Here is a 19,306-nt window from a genome sequence, read left to right as displayed (position 1 = left end):
AAATTCAATGCATTAGCATGTAGCTGGTTTTAAAAAATTCTCATTGGATGATTACTGTTACAAATCAGTCATAGTTTTGTAATTTTACAGTACAAGATAGTATTTTGTACTTCTGAAAATTATTTAGTCAGAGACCCATTTTAGTATCCTTTCCATGCCAAGTGAAATCTGCTGACTCTAAGGGGTTTGCACATTGAATCCTTATGACAATTTAAAATGCAAAATTATTTTTCACAAGAACAATATACTGTTACTCTGCTTAATACTTTGGCTTGGAATCTTTTAGGCTAGTGTGAAATTAAATAATTTTTTAAAGATAGGTATTTATAAATACATTGTAATACAACTGTGATCTCAAAAAGGCCATTATATTACTTAGAAAGAGGGCACATTTGTTTGTAATTATTTCTTCTGTTGGGTGAAGAGATATCCTTAAACAGAAGTCTTAACTCATTTCAACAAAATTGCTAAGGTGTGAAATCCTCGCACAACTCCTGCAATGTGATTTAAGTTACTACCTTTGTAGAAACAATATTGTATTAGCTAATCTGATATTGGCCAAATATAAAAACCTTATTCAAAATATCAGGTCAAAACTTTAGGTCCTCTTTTGTATTCTATGTTTTAAAAAAGGATCTCTGATAATAAAGGGAAAGGTTAATTTAATTTGTAATATAAACAATATAATGGCTCTTGTATGCTTTATTTCTTTTGTACTTCATGTGATATATAGAATTCTTCATATTAAGCTCATTCAGTATAACCCTGCTTTTTCCAATGTACAGCATTTTTTTATCTATGGACTGCTCTTTTATATTTTGATTCATTGATCTGCAGCCAAGCTCAACATAAATAACTTCTTTTTAAGAAGTTCAAACTTTGACACAAAATTGCTGTTAAAAAAAGAAAAAAGACAAACTAGGAAAGGAAAGGATAGAATATACCCATTTCTATATTGCAAATGAAGAAAGAGCTCTCTCATACTTGTAACTTGTTGAGAAAATGTTACATTCCAATTATATTTATCTGTAAATGTTTTGTTTCTATGGTAATGCAAGACCTATTACTGTGATCCGGTCTCATGTTAGTTTTAATTGGGACTCAATTTTATCTACCTGATAACTTTCATCCTTTAGTTTTGGATTTTCAGGAAATCTGATAACTATTTTGATATTTTACATTACTTCATTTACAGTTTTTGTTGTTTTCCCTTTTACTCATGGTTTCTCATATCAGTCATTGTCTTCAGAAAAACTATGATAGGAAATTAATTGGTAAAGGAAATGTTAAAAGACAAAGAATGATGATTCTGGAATTGTCTCCACACTTGTAACCCCAGATCTTTCTTAGGGGTACTATTGCACTATCAGAGGATTGTCTGATATTGGAAGGATGTCTTGTTTTACTGTGTTGACTCAACATTGTGTACTTTCTGCACCAGCCAAGGAAATCATACAAATATTTGTAGTCTAACATAGCTACTCCCTAAAAAGAAGCAACATGATTTCTAGCTGGGCATGCATGTGACTTCAAACATAATTCCTGCATCTGGGAGTTAAATGCACATGAAAACATCATGTTTCGTTCATGTGTTCTTTGGATTGTATTTTTGTTTATGTGGTATCATAAACTATATCATTGTTCTGTTGTCATGCTTGAAATGTTGCTATAGACACATTTATGGTCAGTATTTGAAGTTTTTCTTAAACATGGGGTCTTACCAAATGTTCTTAAAGAGACAGATGTGGTGCTGTTTTATTGTGAACCATTGTGGCAGGTGGGCAGAATGTTGTTACCAAACTTTTTATGTACTCTTGGTTTTTTTTTATTAGCATGTGCAAGCAGGAATAAACAATTGAATTCTTACAGCTCAAGGTAGTGTCCAACAACCAGAGCTAGCCATGCACTCATTGCAGCAACAGAAAAGAGTTAATTGCTTTTTTTCATTGCCTGTTGTATTCAAGATAAGGTGGCTGGTAGACACATGGGTTCATTTGATGTTTGTTTATACTTCTGAACTGTTGTTTCCACAATGCATTTGATGTGTTGAGGGGCAGTTCCCTTTTACTCTTAAATCCATCTCCTGGCTATTTTAATTTCTTTAGCAACACTGAAATTCTATTATTCTCCATTGTGCAAAGAAAATTACATAAGGACGTTTTAAGGAAAGCACTTGTTTTCTTTTCACAAGAGTACTTCACTTGTAACATTAACATGCTTTGGACTTGGGCAAAAACTGTCAAGAAAGCCAAGCTAAAATACAAAAAAAAACTATTAATCCAACAATAAAACTGGGATGTGTAAAATACTCCATTTTACAATCTTACAATGTACTAAATATTTAAAAAATCAGCTTCAAAGGGTGTGGACTTCATACAGATGGAAAAGAGACTGTGAATCTTCTATGGCAGCAGGCAGAGCTGACATCACAGACCTGTGCTCTTGGCCTTCATATCAGGGTGGCAGTTTGCATTTTCAAAATAGATTTCTATCACTTAAAGTTAGGATATTTTCATCTAACATGAACTTTTAATAAAATTTTCGCCTTTATATTTTCACTTTTCTTCAAGTGGTCTGGAGTTTTAGAATCGATCTATTGGATTTTTCAGGAGAGAATATGACTTTTCAATTTTAATTTTTTAATATGTTTGGATGTGGTTTTTATATTTTACCTTAATGAAATCAAGTTTGTGCGGTTCTTGAAAAGAGAATTTGCTAATTTTTTGTGGTAATTTCAAAGTTGGCTGCAAGAGTGAAGAATCATAACTATGAAAACTTCGGTGTTGTGAGTCTAATTGGTCTCTTCATTGTGCACATAGAATAACATCTCTATTAGTATCACAGACAAACATTTTCTTAAATTTAACTTCCATTACTATAAGTTTGCAAAAAAAAATGGAAGGGAAAATTTTGTGAATTCTTTTTTACACATCTGTGTTAGAATGGCTTTAATATTCCAGCATTGTTGCTTATTTGTGTCATGGTAGTGCAATCCAGTAATAATAAAGCTGCAAATGGGGATCACTTCCCTTCTACTGTGAATGATCTGGTGGCAGACAAGATTGGTTTTAGCAGGCTGGTCAGCTTTCATCAAGGACCACATTCTACACCCCTAATCAGTGACAAATTTAAAATGTTGGGTTAGGAAAAGTGCAGAGGAGACATAGAGTAACAGTCATTAAATCTGTTTATTTTAAGAAGGCTCTTTTCACAGAAGCTTTTCATCAGAGGGTTACTTGCTCTAAAATAAATTTTACCCGTGATGCAGAGTAAGCAGATAGAAATTTTCATGCCTGCAGCTGTTCAGACATAACAAAAGGTAACTAAAGAAGTTACCTTTTCACAGGCAGACATAAACCAAAGTAAGAGCACTAATAGAAATATAAGAAGAATATGAAATGCATGACTGTTCACAGTAAGTGGGCCAGTTTTAATGCAGAACTGTAAAAGCAGAGAGGTAACTTGATATGTAGATGACTGTACATGTGTAGTAAATCCTTACTCATTTAATGAACTTAATGGTCTCTGCCTCATTCCCCATGATGGAACAGCAGCAGCTCCCATGCCACAGTCTAATGCTCCATTTTGTTTCACACTCTGGGATTCTACTTGCCAAATTACATATTCTTCTTTCCTTTTCTTTTTCTCACATCAGGTGATCCAATGTGGGGTGTGTAGGTTTTGGGTGCTGTTCAGTTTTATTTTTTATTTGCATATTGCCTTAGAGTATGCTTTTCCTCATCTTCTTTTGAGGGTTCTGAGCTAAGGATTTTTATTCTTTGTTCTTTGAATAATGGACTTTTTCAAAGAACTTGGCTCTGGGGTCTTCAAATTTCTTTACCTGCTACGATATGTAGTTTTCTGTAGCTTAGTGCCATGATCATTAAGCCTTTGTGTAGAATTTATATACACACAGTTTTATACCTAAGCTGGGGTGCTTTTTTCATCATTTTATTCATTATGGTTTTTGCTGTCTGTTTTTAATTTTACGTCTTCAAAAACTGGGAAACTCATAGTCATATTTTCCTATTTGTCCTTGGTCCTGAGGAAATGGGTAGATTTTTCAGCTTTCTTTAGGGAACTGGTAATACTAAATAAATATAGACAATCTTCTGTCTTCCTTTGAAAGCCTTTTACTAGAAGAGAAAATAGCAGTTTTCCAAGGCCTGCACAGTGCTTTTGAAAATCTGACAAGTACATATCCTTTTTAAAATCCTCTCTTCTGTTGAGAGTTCATGGCCTTAAAGCAGAGCTTCTGTTGCTATTAGATAGAAAAGGAGGGAAGTCAATTAACAGAGCCTGTGAAGAGGTAACCTGTAAATGAAGTACTCATGTAGTCTGACCATGACCAGAGCACATTAATTTTGCTGAGACAATTCCATATTTTGGTGTAGAAAATAGTTCAAGAGAGATGCTGTCATTCATAGAAACCTCTGTACTGTGCCTCTTGGCATTTCTCTGTTGTTGATATGCTAAAGCTAGTGCTGCTTTTCTATTTTCACCACATCTTTGGAAAGTGTCTTACATGGAATCTTCAGTTAATTACATTCAAAAAGTGCAGATTCTGGTTCCAGAGTCAAGGGAGGAAATTTTAAATGGTGTGACATGACTGGGTTGTTGTTTGCATGTATTCTTGGGTAGATTTTCCCTTTCTAATTCATCTTTCACTCCTAAAAGGATAGTTTTAGCCAGACCCTTGATGGTTTGAAATAATTTTCAGACTTGTAAGCCAAATATGATGCCACTTTTATTCACTGTTCATTCTTTTGTTTGCAGTGTCATTGAATTTTGCTAAAATATCTATGCCTTAAAGATATTGTTTAAACAACCTTTGAGACTAATAGAAATGTTTTTGTTATTTGGTAACTGGATATTAATTTAATAGAAATAGTAATTTTGCCATATTTTAAGGACAATATTTCCTTATCAAAAGGCTTTGTTTCTCCAATATTTCCTGTGGTCAGCATGGAAAAGAAAGGTTCTGTAAAATGTCCTTGAATCTTGGGTGTCACTGAGAATGCTGTGCGTTTCTGAAGGCTGTTGGCAACCTTCAGGTTCTAATTAAGACAGATATTTTTACAATGATCAGCAGCTAATTAGATGGATGTATCTGAAAGGAAATTGCTGTCTACAAGAAGTCTAATATTTTAAGATCAGCATTTTGCCAATATTGCTGTGCACACCCCACTACAGCATCTCAGCTTGGTGGATTTGCCCTTGGTGGCACTTGGGGCAGTGTCCTGCTTCCTATACTCAGTGTCATCTCAAATGTGATGGTGCTTCTGGGTGTGTGGTCTCAATAAAAAAAAAGTTTATGGAGTCCTCATTAGCCGTGTTTACTTCATAGTTATTTAGGGATTTTTATTATTAGGTATTTTGAAAGAAATCAGAGGAAAACATTTGGAAATCAGAATTATGTGTTTTACCAAATACAATTATATAGAAATGTGAGATATATAAACCTGTGCCTGAATATATTTCTATAGGGATATGTGCTACCTGTGAACCTTTCTAAGGTATGACTTTAAGAGAAAATCACTTCTTTGAAAAACTGCAAGTAGAACCTTGATTGAGATGCCAATTGGGAAGTTATTTAGAATTTTTTCCTCTGTTGCTCACAAGGGTTTTTTTTAATAGAGCTTTTTAAAAAGCTAGAAAAGTAAATCTTATTTCATCACTAGTCAAATAGAAGATTGAAATTATTGTCACTGAGTAATAATTAATACATAGTCCACAGTCCTAACCAGGTGAGGACTCAATGTTTTGATTGGTTGCATTGTAACTTTATAAAATAATGCTGTTCTTGATACACATCTTCCTCCATTGTCTCCTTTCAATGCATGAGGTACCATCTTGAAAACCGTATCTCCTTCATCTGTTATTTCTTTTTTCCCATTGTTGGATTGCCAGCTTTCAGCAGACTGACTTGTTTTCTCATCTAAATGTTCACTTTATATTTCATTCTTGGTGTGTCATTCTTCATGAACTTTTTTTATGAATTACTCACTTAATAAATCGGATTGTCTGTGTTTCCCTGAAATTTTGTACCTTTTTGTAGAAAGATGTACGTACTTTTTCAAGGAGTGTGATGAGCCCAATTGGAATGTCAAATCGTTGCACGTCAGCTCTGGTCCTGTAGAGAAAATTGCACCTTTGCCATTGGCTGTCTCTTCCTGTGCTGGCTGAACTGCTCCTTTCTGTATCTCACGGCACTTGTTTGTGGTGTTGCAGTACAGCACTGGCTTGTGCTTCCTGTGTGCTCCAGGATGGCTGCCCATGCCTGTGTCCCAGCAGTGCCTGTCCTGTGCTGCTGAGCTGCTGTTCTTTGCACAGCTTCGCTGGTGCTCCTCCTGTGCATTCAGCCCTGTGTCTGAGCCGCGGTTCAGAGCAGCCAGGCCACTGCACTCTGGGCATTCCACATTCCTCTGCATACTGCTTTCATGCTCTGCTCTCCTTTAGCACCAAACTGATTCTCAGATCGTGCATCAGCTTTCATTTTATGCCAAGCTGTGTGCTTGTGAGTGCCAAAGGATTTTCTCCAGAAGATGAGTGCAGCCCAGTTTTATTCCTGTTTTGATTTTTTACTGCATGTTTCTCATTGTGTACTTTGGCTGGTCCGTTCTGTCTGGTTCATACACCTGCCAAGAGATTTTTAATACCATGAGCAAAATGTCAGTCAGTTTTTTTCATAGATTTCTTCGAACCCTGTGGTTCAGAAGGTACAGAAATTCTTTTGTAAAAAGCCATACAGATTTTTAATCCGTTTTTTCATATTGAAGACCAGGTAATTTAATTTTTTTCCTATAGTGTAGAGATATGTCTTTTCCAAGATCAAGATATTTAAATAATTTCATCTTCCTATCTCCATGCTTTTGGGCCAGCAGCTCTGGATGCTTCATAACTCTAGACAAATTCGTTTCTGCTGCCCTATTCATGGCAAGTTGCACGTTCTGTTCTTGTGGGACAGGTCAAGCAATTTTTGTTTCTTTGCATTTTTTCATAACTGAAAAGGGACCACTTTTTTATGCTGATTCCTCTCATGTTCCAGGCATCAGTAAAGGCTGTTTAGATTATTCTTCCATTTCTTTGGAGCACAGATAATGTTATCTCTTGCTGTGTCAAGAGGTTGTAAACCTTTAGTGAGAAACTTCATGATTTATGGAGGCAATGTGCCCTTTTCTGTGTTCTATTCTTTGGTTTCAATCTGTCCAGGTTTTACTGTTTTGATTTGTCTTTTCAACAGCAGAAACTCACCTGACTTATATCTGCTTGCAGCTGTATTGATTCCTTACCACAAATTAAATTTAGGCAGGAGTTTCACACTTTCTTTCAGTGGCTGTGCACTCCCCTGCTCTCCATCCTCCACTCACTGCCCTTGCTCCTTTCTGCCACGTCTGGGCATCCATAAGAGGAATCTGCTTCTCTCTTTCATCATGGTTTATCTGTAAGTGGGGCAGGTATCTTAACTTGATTGCAGCTCTTCCTTCAGTTAAATCAACTTTAGACCTACTTTTCTTACTTCATGTATACCAGTAGAAATGGCCTTAAAATTAACTTAGGACTTAAAAAACTTAAAAGCATAAGTCTGAATTTCAGCTTGGTTTGGGATGTTTTATATCAACTGTCAAGCCATCAGTGAGTAATGTGATACAATCAGGTTTTTCCAAGCAGGTCTTACTCTTTGTTTTCATTTTGTAGCTCAGGGTAGAATATTTCTAAGTTATGATTCTGCTAGGAATTAGAATAATGAGGCTTTCACATTTCATATTAAACTGCATGCATACATGAAAATGAAGATGTTCAGGGAAGTCAGTCTTTTCAGATAGATCTTGTCACAGGTTCCTGTTACCTAAGGAGTGAATTTCACATGTACTCAGAGATTATATTTGATATTTTACTGACCCAGGCCTGCCCTTAAAGCTGTCTTATTTCAAACTATTGAAATCTTGCTCCAAACAATGGATTATTTCCCTGTACATGAAATGGAAACCTACCAGAAAAAATCTTGTCTAAAAGCTGTAAGAATGACTTAAAATATCTTTCTTGAAAAATAAATTCTTATTCTCAGTTGAATTGTGCTCTTTTGCCTATGCGTAAAGTCTTTCATTTTGAATGCAGGGTATATTTTAGGGGGAAAAAACCTACTTAAAGTTAGGCTTAGTGTTTTTATTGGGGGACTTAGCATAATTTTCAAAACATTCAATAATAATAATAATTTATTTTTAAAATGTAAGAAATGTAAATATTTACACCGCAAGTAAATATTTAAGAGCTATACTTGAGGTGTCAATTCTTAAAATTTGGTTGTTGTTGTTACCTGTCTTTCTAGTTTAAAGTTCTTGTGATGTGTGCTTGAATAAATTCTCTTGTGTATCGTATTTGTTGCTGACATTTCCTGTTTATCAGTTTACTACTTACAGCTGGTTTTAAATTACATTTAAGTAGTAGAAATCTCAGAAAAGGAAATTACTTATTTGCAAATTGCTGTTTGACCTTCCTGAATTCAGAAGTCTGGTGGGTTTTAAACCACCCAGGGACTGTCTCATCATGTTTCTGAGATGATCTCTCTCCATAACATAATTGCATTTATAATGTAAAAAAACTGTTATGGATTAAAGATTTGAGCTCAAGTGGCAGGACTTGCACAGCTGCATTCATCCCAGCACTGAGATGGAGGCATTGTGCTTCCTCAGAGCAGCCTGAACCAGCAGCACACGCTGTTCTGAACCCCCAGCCTCCTTCCAAACCTTTCTTAATTAGGATCAGATAGAAAAAATAACAAAAGCTTTTCTTCTGTTATAGTATATTTGTAAGTAAAATACAACAGTGCTCATCTTCCCAGCAGGTGTTGAGGAGTTCTATTTATTTACATGCTGCTAGCTTCTAGTCATAACTAGAAATTAGTTTTCTTTCAGGGGATTGGTGATCAGAAGGAGGCTTGTTTCAAGGTGGTGCCTAGAAGCTAAGAGTTCATTATGTTCATCATCACATGAATGATGCTGCCTTTCAACTGTTAGAATCTTAGCTGCTTTTTGGTACCAAGATCTTTTAAGACAGTATGCTATGAACAGTTTGAGATCATAGGATTATTTTTTTTCTCTTTAACTGGTTATGTACTATCATCACTAGTAAATTACACCCTAAAATTTAATGAGTTCTTCATGACAGCTTACATTCATATTCTACTTCCTTGTTCTTGTCTTCTGTGGACTGCTAGAGTCTGTAACACCACAAAACATGGTGGTTCCTGTCAAAAAGATCACTGTTCTACAAAACCTTCTCAGGCTGCTTTAAATAATTGGGAAAGGAATGTTGTTGCTATTTAGACAACATATATTCAAGTCTGCCATGTATTTTGGGGAGCCATTACAATGGAGCTCTGTACTTCCATGGCTGTGCAAGGCTGATTAATTTATTTTTATAAAGAGCTTTAGTTCCTGAATTCTTGAATGAAATTGCAATTTAAACCTTTTGTGTTGCCAATGATCTGTTGTGTGTAATTTTCTGAGGCTGACTGGTTTCGGGGAGCAAGTTGTGTTATTTCTCTACCTGCACTCTCAAACTGTTGCCATCCATTCCACTTGCCAAATGTTTACCTGAAAATGTAACCACCTGCTGTGCAGTGCTGCTGTCGTGCTTGGTCTTTGAAGATGAAGAACCAATGATCAGTGCTGCTGTGTAATTTTGCTCTGTGCAAGTTAAAGCTTGAACAGTGTGTTGGTATCTCAATATAGAAATTCAGAAAAAAGCTACCAGTTAGTGATGCTCTATCACTGACAGGCCAAGAGTGCTCACAAAATCCTACATTCCTCTTCTTGCTGTCTTTCACATATATTTTGTATGTATTTCACTCATATTTCCTTTTTTTTTTTTTTGTTTTTTTCCTTCTCAAACCAAGACTCAACTCTGAGTTAGTCTGAAAAGCAAAATAAATTTTCCACTATAATTTCAGTCTGGGATTGTGGCTGGTTCTGACTTCTCACCCTGGTTTTTTGTCTCCGTTCAGTTCACCTCCTGTCTTGGTGTTCTGTGCTGTTTTGTTTGTCTTAGCACTCAGCCCTTATATCTGACTTTTAAGACTCCCTGAATATTGCTTATCTCCCCATCTTGCTTTGATTGATTTCCAGGGCATTTTTTTCTCTCTCTGATTCCCAAATGAGATTCCATCCTCTCATCTGAAATATGTTATTTCATACTGCAATGAGAGTCCAGTTGGTAAATGAGACATTAAAATTTTCTTTGTAGATTTTTTTGCTGCTGGGTTTTGGCATTGTGGAAAAAATGAGTTTAAATTTTAGACACAATCAGTCAGACTGTGCATGCTTGGTTTGTTGTCTTTTCAATATATATTACATTACCAAATCAGTCTCTGCTGGAAGTCATACTGAGGCTGCTGTATTCATTGTAGATTTTAATCTAGTGTATTCCACCAGTTCCTTTTTTGAGAAATTGTTTGAGCAGGGTTTGTACAGAGAACATTTTTTTTTTAATTCTGCTGAAGTTTTACTGTTTCTGCTCAGTGTTTTTGAGACCTTTCTGTAAAAGCCCCGAGTCAGTGCTGTGTGTCACAGATGCTCTTATGCTTTCCAAGCTGCCAGTCTGCAATCTCTGCTGGCAATGTTTAACAAGTGCACTTTGCAGAATTTGTGTCAGACAGGAGGGTAAGAGCCAGTTTGACCTTGCTCCTAAATAGTGGGGAAGGAGATGTTTTTATCTGTAGGTGTTGCAAAAGACTTAGAGAAACACAGCCCTGCAGTGACGCTTTCATAGCTGTTTTACAGCACACAAGCACACAGCATTGATGGCAGTCTCTGGGAAATGCTGAGGACTGACCTAACAGATAAGAGATATTTTTACCCATTCCTACTTTTTCTTTTTCCTACTTTTTTTCAACATGTTGTGACAGATTAACTCAGCAAATATATGGAGTTGAGCTAGCTAGATATTTTTTATCATCTTCATACAACAACAACAGGTGTCAAATATCCTGTTTTTCCAGAAGAATGTGGCTCCAAACTGCAGAGAAAATAAGCAGTTGAAAGAATATTATTTTCCTTTTGTACTTGGCAGCCTCAAATTTTCTGGTGTTGCTCTCCCATCCTGCCATTAAAAAACAGTATTTATAACAGTATAATGATGATTTGGGTAAAACTAGAGAAAGAAATTTGAATTTAAAAAAAAAAAAAGTTGTATTGAGGCAGTTTTAACAGGAAGTGTGGAAAAGAACAAGTTTTTCTTTAGCACTTAGGAGCATGGGGAGGCCTCTCACTGCTTACTTTAGTAGAGGGTTGAATTCAAACCTTTCTATTTATTCCTTTTTATTTAATGATAGGAGGAGATTTTTGTGGGGAAAGATGATCCCTTTAGGGATCCTTCCAGCAGGTCTGGAAACTTAACTACACACAGGGTTCTCTGCTTAGCCAAGGGGACCAGAGAGCACCTGAGAGTCCATCGGTGTTACTCTGATGTGGCTGCTGAGATGAGTTAGAACAGGGGTGATTTGTTAGAACAACACAGGCAATGCATCCCTTCTGCAGCACTGTTCAAAGATGGTAAATTCAGTAATGGTGGTGGGGGAGCTGGGCGTTCCAGCACACACAAAACCACCCTGAAGCCCTCGCTGACTGCTCCAGCCCTGCTGGTTTGGGGTGCAGCAGCTTCCAAAGGCAGCCTGGAGCAGGGGAGGCCGTTCCCAGGAGCCAGCAGCGTGTCCTGCTCCTGTCACCGTGCACAGTGTGCTGTGCCATGGCCTCAGTGCCACCCCTGGGCTCTGGGGAAGGTCCAGCCTCTGACACTGAGCAGGCCCTTGCACTGAACCATGGCAGAGCACCTGCTAAGGGGCTGCTGAATTTGCCTCCTCAAGGCATTTTTTCAGATTGCTCTTGTTTCAGATCAAAAAGTATAGTCACATTTCCATATGCCTTTTTTTTCTCTTTACTTTCTAAGAAGAGACAAGAATTAAATGGATCAGGTATTATATATGGTGAAATATAAAATCTTTTCAATTAAGCAGTAAATATGTTACCAGCACTTCAAGACTATTTAGAGAAAAGGGCTAGGAAAGGGTAGTATAATTTAACATGAAGAAAAAATGGTGAGTTTTCAGGATATCTCACTAATTTGTTGTACAAATTGTGAAAAAAATAAAGATGGTTTTCACCTTTTTCACTGGGATTTCAGCACTGTTGTCCTGTCTTCAAATTCCCCAGTGAAAACAGCTATTGGATATGCCATGGCTGGAGTTTATGATGTTCCATGTCACAGAAACACCTGTAGCTGACTTCCACAAATCACATGCATGGAAAATGATTAACTGAGTGCCAGGTGAATGAAAACAAAACTGATGATGATTGCAGGCATGGTAAACACATGGCATCAGAACTGGGAATTCTGACCTTTTTAGAGACCATTCTGGAAGGTCAGTATATGCCTGTTGTTTAGGGAATTAAACGCCATCTTCTTACTGGTGTGTGTTGGTAGTGCAGAGCTCCAGGGGCTGTAAAGTGGGGATGCTCTTCCAGGCTCTCCTGAAATTGGCTCCATGGCTTCTGGAGCTTGACTTTGTCCCTTTAATTACATTCTCTGATTTAAAAATATTTAAATACACAGTTTTTTTACCTTGTTACATCAACAGCTGGAAAAGAAATCACTACAGGTAAAGGAATAAAAAGCAAGATGAAAGACTAGGTTCTTCTTGGTTAACAAATATATTAAAGCAGATCTCTAACCATATTATTTTCCACTTAATTTTTACTAAGGTAAAATTTTCTAAAATACTTACACTTTCTGTGTTGATGTTACCCATACTGAGGAACTGGGGGAAAAATTAACATTTTTCTATTCCTGTTTTTATGCATTTATTTAAAAAGCAAAGTATTGAGTTTCCTAGAATTCTCTGAGAGGTAAATAGATCACCACATGAAAATTATCAACACATACTTCGGTTCTAGCTTTGCAACTTCAGTCCAGCCCATTGCGCTTTGTACAGAAACCTGTGCAAACCTAAAATATGAAGGACAGTTCCTGACAGAGCAGAGTCGGCATTTTCATTTATAGTCCAAGCAAATGAGAAGGAATGATGGCCACAGCTGCACCAAATCTAGGATACACTGTTACCACCAGCAGTGTAGTTTGAAAATGGCCCTTGGCAGCTTGGTGCAATTCCCAGTTGATCTACAGAAGGAAGGTGCCAGGTCATACAATGAACAAAAAACCTTTGGCTTTTTCTGTCTGGCCCTTGCCCAGCATTCAACACAGTTTATCTGTCTACACTGCTTTAATGACAGTAGAAATGCTGGGATTTAAAGTATTTTGCAGGTATATACTTGCACCACCAAAAAAAAAAAAACCAGAACCCAAACCACCCCAACTCTTAAAAAAAAAAAAAAACCAAACCAAAACATTCCTGCCCTATCCTTCATTTAGCTGTTGGGAAGTTGTTAGAAGTTCTGTTTTGCTACATGGCCCTGCCTGAAAAGCACAAAGTCAGTAGGGGTGAGGAAAGCTGCTTAACTGAAGCCTTAACACCATCTTCCATCTGCACTTAATCCCATGTCATAAGAAAAGCCTTTCACTTCCTGAGGGCAAAGATCCAAGTCTGAAGAGGTTGTAAACTCAAGAAAGTGACCTTGCTGACTGAAGTCCTGTCCATCATCTACACCTGCACTCCTTTTTCTGCAGGAAGGAAAAGATCAGAGCAACCAGAGGAAAAGGGCACAAGGCAAAACAAGACAAAAGATAGAGGCTGAATAATGACACAAGGACATGCAGAGCGTGGGGGCAGTGCACTAGTTTGGAGAGTTGGGAACAAGTGTTAGGAAATGAGAAATTTCTGTTTCACTGCCATGTCAGCAAGGCACACAGCCTTGAGGGGTGCAGACATTAAAATGTGAAATAATTAAAACTGTGTCTGATATCTGTGACAAACAACAATGAATTGTCATTCTAGCTGTTGCCTAAGGTCTTTCCCTTTTGCTGTGACATAGGAAATGTTTTAATCAAAGTCAGTCATTGGTATTTCAGTAGCACAAGCCAGTGTTTTAGGCTGTAGACCTACACTGACTGACTGGCCTCAGCTACTCTGTGCATGTGAGCACTACACTGCAGCACATACCATCCTTCAGAATGAGTTCTGTAATGAACCTCTTTGCCTGAAATGCAAGTAAAAGTTTCTGTTTCTGCTGAAATAAGAAACTGTTTCTGCTAAAAATACTCCTTGGATAGGAAACTAACATTATTTTTAGTACCTCAGAAATATTTTCAACTTTGTCATTCTAGAAGTTCTCAAAAACTTTGAAAAGGATGCTGAGAAACACTATATTACACACAGGGGGACAAATCACTGCAGGAGGTAGGCAGTAAAATAAAAGGGAGGAAGAAGTTTGACATGAGGATTGAAATTGTTTTCTGGGTATGTTTTATATCTTAAATAACTTCTGAGTGCTTTATATATTAAGGAAGACATTTTTGATGATGAGGATGGTGAAACACTGAAACAGGTTGTCCAGATAGATGCTTTATGTCTATCCCTGGGAACATTCAGGATCAGGCTGGATGGGGCTCTGAGCAACCTGATCTAGTTGAAGATGTCCCTGTCATTGCAGGGGGGTTGGAGCAGATGACCTTCAAAGGTGTCTTCCAACCCCCAACTGTTTGATAATTCAATCCACACCTCTGTCCTAGTCTGCTTAGTGACCCCCACAAAGGACTGGGTTTCTTTCCCTTCCTGTGTTACTTCTTCCCCTAAATTTAAAACAAAATACCATCTATATGAGTTCTTCCATGGCTGCACTAAATTTACAGTCAGCAATAAAAACAAGCCCCACTCTTGCGCAGTTCCTGCTCTGTGCCTTTACAGCAGTCAGCTGGAGATGATTGGAGCAAGAGCAGCTGTTCCTGCACCTCCTGCAAAGGAGCAGCACGAGCAGGAGACTGCCCAGGCACTGACACTGCCAATGGAAGGGCTCAGGCATCCCCACACAGCCCAGCCCAATCTGCTGCACTGCACAGCACAGCACAGCACAGCACAGCAGGGTTCTAATCTCCGTGTTTCTGGAACATTGTGCACTAAAGCAACAACAAAAATCCAGCAGAATACAGGATCTGCCAGCACCTCATCTTGCCTCTTATCAGTTTGTTTGCAGGGCAAGAGGAAAGTGTACTAAACTTTTTCTCATTTCTTTCCCTCTCCTACCACCCCTTCTTTTCTCACAGCACGCTACAAGTGAAAGTCTCGGAGCCGCAGAATTCAATAGACATGAACACAGAAAATGAACATTTGAAGTCCATAAAGATGTGCCTTAATCAGCCCACTGAGTGGAATCTGAGTTTTTCAGCAGCATCTCTCGCCAGCTGTAAAGTTTTTAACCAAAATCTCAAAACTGATGAGAACAAATAGATTGCAGCTGTTCTTGCACTATTATTTTGTACATTGTTCCTGATTTTTTTTTCTGCTAAATAATAAGCATTTATTACATTCATCTTGAGATGATCTTGTGTGATTTGGCTTTATATACTATTAGCATTATTCAGTTTGATGTACTTTTCTTTTCTAAATATGAAGTTTCATATCTGACCATCATGAAATTCTTGCAGTTCAAATTTATATCAGAATCGGATGTTCCCCTTTAATAGTATTGTGATTTTTCTATGTTCTTTGAATTTAACTTTGGTTTCCCAATTTTATTTTTGTGCACGAAAGTTAATATATTATGTAATTTGTGGCATAGGTCACCATGTAAAGGTTTATGGTAATAATTCAAACAAATCTGTAACAGGTGGAGACCGACTACCTCGAAGCAAAGCAGTACAAAGCTAAATGACCTGAGGAGATCTCCTTCACCAATGGATGAAATGTATGGAAGCACCAGTTTGTTTCTGCAGTATGCTTTCATCTTCACTTACCTTGAGAACTTCTGTGTGACAGTGTTTAATGACCCTAATGTCTAAAAGAAAGACCAAGCCTGCTGGAGAATCTCGTGAAAGATTGTCATTCAACAAATCTGTAACTGCACTTTTTGAGGTTTCTGCTAAATGGTCTTTCTTCCCCATTTGTTTTTATGAATTTATGCCTGCCACCAATTAAAATGGATGTAAATGCTCTTCCTATTTCATTTTTTCCGTGTACTTTGGAAATTCAATGTAAAATAGAAATTTTATCTCTACTCAAAGAAGTAGTAAATGGTTGTAGCTGACTACACTGTAGACATTCCATGCTTAAATGATCTTAGCAAGGTTCTTGTACTTTGTTCATCAAAACTTTATTATTGATACAACTATAAAAGAAGTGTTAGAATAAAACCATATAATATACTTCTCTTTTCTGGAGTCATACATTCAGTAGCTAGAGCAGAGGTTTCTTAATTCATGATGAGTTGTCTGTCCTTTACTTGACAAGAACTAATTTTCCAGAAGGAAATTTCCTTGGAAGACACTGTATTTTATAAAACAAAGGTTTTAAGGATTCACCTTACAAAAATGAAGCTGCATATTTCCTCTTTACAGAGGTTTGTTGGTTTGCAGGTGCAGTCCAGTCACTGAAATAGAGAGATTGTTGTGAATTCTGGTGGCACAAGATACCAAGAGAGTATTGAGTCACTGAAGCATTGGACATGATTAAAAGAATGTGATTTAAAAAATAAACATTCATCATGTTTTGAGCTCTTTAGCAGGTCTTTATGTATCTCAACTGTTACATGCACGTGGACTCAGTGGGGCAAGAAAGCCAAAAGGAGAATTACACTTTGCAGGGGAGAGGAACTGAAGCTGCCTTCAGTGGAGGCCCCCGCGCACAAGGGTCAGGCAGGCGGCAGGCAGGACACAGGAGCTGGGTTTGTGTGCCCGGGGAGGAGATGCCACACAGAGGTTCTGATTCCAAAGAGCCAGTAAATAAATACCAGCACCCCGCTGCTTTGGACACGTCTCCCTCAGCTCCAAGCAGAAGCCTGGTTTTTGTTAACAAATTATTATTATTATTAATTATTATTCCTTTGAGTTTTCAGGCGTAACCCAAGCTCACCAGCCCCTGCTGTCCTTCAGCCTAGAGAGCAACAAACCAAAGGCCTGTTCTCAAGAGAAGCTGCTTTAGTGCATAGGCTGAAGAGACTGAATACACAGGCAAACAAACATCACAACATTGCATTAAAGAAACAAAAACTAGTGTGGGAATAAACATGGGATCTAAGTTTGATGAGTGAGCACTGCTATTTTACTGTTATTTAATAGGCAGTCAAGTCTAGATCTAGTTCATGTTTGACACTGTTGTGTTTAGCCAGCAAAAAGAGGAAGGACACGCTAATTGGTCCAGAGCAACAAAGAGACTGCTTTTAAATAAATTATTTTAGGAATAAAATTCAAGGAATAAAATTTAAGGAATAAAATTTTATTCCTTAATTAAGAAGCTGGGAAGTTAGGTACTTTTAAGACATAGAATTAAAGTAAAAAACAGCATTATTTTAGCTAGAAGGAGTAATGCTTACCAAGAAAAGATGTTTTTCTTTGCAAGGATGACAATTCCAAGCTTGGCTCCTTGTCACCTTTGGATGAATTCTTGCTACCATGTGCCTTTCTCAGGAAGTCAGCTGTATCCATTGAAACCCTGATCATCAGTGATAGTGAACTTTGAGAGACAGCACACATCTGATTGTCTCACCCTGCAATGATGCAGCCACCCCTACTAAAAGGTAATTTTCAAGAACACATCAAATTTTATATTACACAAAAAACCCTTCCCTTTACAGGGAATTGGGCAGGCAATGTACCCAGAGGGGCTGGAAATGCAGTGACAGTTACTGCTCAGGTTTCTGGCCTGAAAGGATCACAGGGTAAGTCTGCCATAAAGGACATCAGGAAGGTCCATAATTGTACACCCTGCTCAAAGGCAGCCAGCTGTGTGGAGTTCACACCTCGTCCTTTCTTAATAACTCCCAGGACAGAACCTGCACAGGCAACCTGTTCCAGCAGTTCTTAACTTGTTTCACTGCCTTTTTCACCTTCTGGTCTGAGTTTCAATTTATACCCAAGTTTTTTTATCCTCTCATCATATGCAACAAAAGGCCCAATTTTATCTTTTTACTGGACTCCTTGCAGGTAATTGGGGATGCTCCCAACATTCACAGGGCTCAGCAAGCCCAGCTGGCTTGGCCTTTCCCACTGGGAACTCCAGCCCCACACCAGCCCCAGGGGCCTCTAGTTAGACAAAGTATTTTCTATTAACACACCCCAGTGAAGCCACATCCACAGCAGAGGCATCCACAGACTGGGAGGTGACTTGAGGGAAACCTCATCTTTTCAGTCCAGCATTCCCAAGAGATGCCAGAGACAGAACCTCTATATGTGGCAAGGCACAACAGAACAGCAAGAAGGCAAAACTAAAGTCTTATTCAGGAAGGCATGCCAGAAGCTTTTATGGATTTTTATTGCTCCTGCTTTACCTCAAAATTCATTTTAAGAAAAAATAAGGGTGGACTAGCACCAGTTGCTCAGTATAGTAGTGTTTAAAAAACAAGCCCGTCAAGAGAGGAAGGATGAGAGAGAACTTGAATTTAAAAAAAACAACTAAAGCCCAAAGAAAGCTCTTATAACTGAGAAAAACAACTGTACACTTTGCCCATTTCAGCTATGTTCAGGCAGCATTCAAGGGGACAGAAAGCATCTCTGATCTCAAGTGGCTGCATGTACACAAACTCATACCACAACACAATTTGGGGATTTAAAGAGTTACCAAAGGAGGGAGATCAAGATGTCAAGATTGTGTTTAAAATTACAAAATCAATTCATCATAGTTACAGAAGCTTCTAAACAGAGCAAATACCAGCAGAAAAGTGTGTTGTGGCTGTTTGCAGTTTGACAAGTTTCCAATCCCTCTGTTTCCTATATGCAAGCTTGGAAACAGCAGAATAGTTTGGGCATTACACTTGGGGAATACTAAATGTCACTTGTGTCCCTAAGTCGTTCCTAAGAATTACCAAAGATCATTTCTAGCATATTTACCAGTTTCAAATGCAAGCTCCCTAAAGTCTGCATTGGGCATCAATGGCTGAGATGTGCATGTGGAGGAATGGAGTGAGCTCGCTGCCCCTGCTCTGAAATGGCCCCACTGTGACATGGGCGTGGCTGCTGTGGCGTTTCCAGCACCAGTGACCCTGCTCAGCCACAGCAACTGCGGAGTGAGCACGGCTTCACCTGCTGTCCTGTGCAGTCCTGGCCATTCCCACCTTCTGAACTTCAGAGCTACAAAGAAATAACAACTGGATACTGCTGAAAAAAGACACAACACTGACCTTAGAAGATTTCATTTTTTGCCCCT

At 38.0% G+C, this 19,306-nt stretch overlaps 1 protein-coding gene across 5 annotated transcripts in view; it reads left to right on the top strand.

Moving 5' to 3' along the window:
- Window positions 1–16,658, top strand: part of LCORL (ligand dependent nuclear receptor corepressor like) — an 80,014-nt gene extending 63,356 nt beyond the window's left edge. For 2 of the 5 annotated variants that reach the window (XM_064711848.1, XM_064711850.1), the window contains exon 8: window positions 15,777–16,658. In XM_064711848.1, the coding sequence (XP_064567918.1) occupies window positions 15,777–15,817 (41 nt within the window). In that variant the 3' untranslated portion in view covers window positions 15,818–16,658. Of the gene's footprint in view, window positions 1–15,213 lie in introns of all 5 variants that reach the window. The other 3 variants (XM_064711854.1, XM_064711852.1, XM_064711849.1) reach the window with 3 other exon arrangements.
- The last annotated feature ends 2,648 nt before the right edge of the window (window positions 16,659–19,306 follow it).

This window comes from Zonotrichia leucophrys, chromosome 4 (assembly GCF_028769735.1).
Source record: "Zonotrichia leucophrys gambelii isolate GWCS_2022_RI chromosome 4, RI_Zleu_2.0, whole genome shotgun sequence".
Lineage (NCBI taxonomy): Eukaryota > Metazoa > Chordata > Aves > Passeriformes > Passerellidae > Zonotrichia > Zonotrichia leucophrys.
The sequence above is the reverse complement of the archived record's forward strand: the minus strand, read 5'-3'. Positions and strand labels throughout refer to the sequence as shown.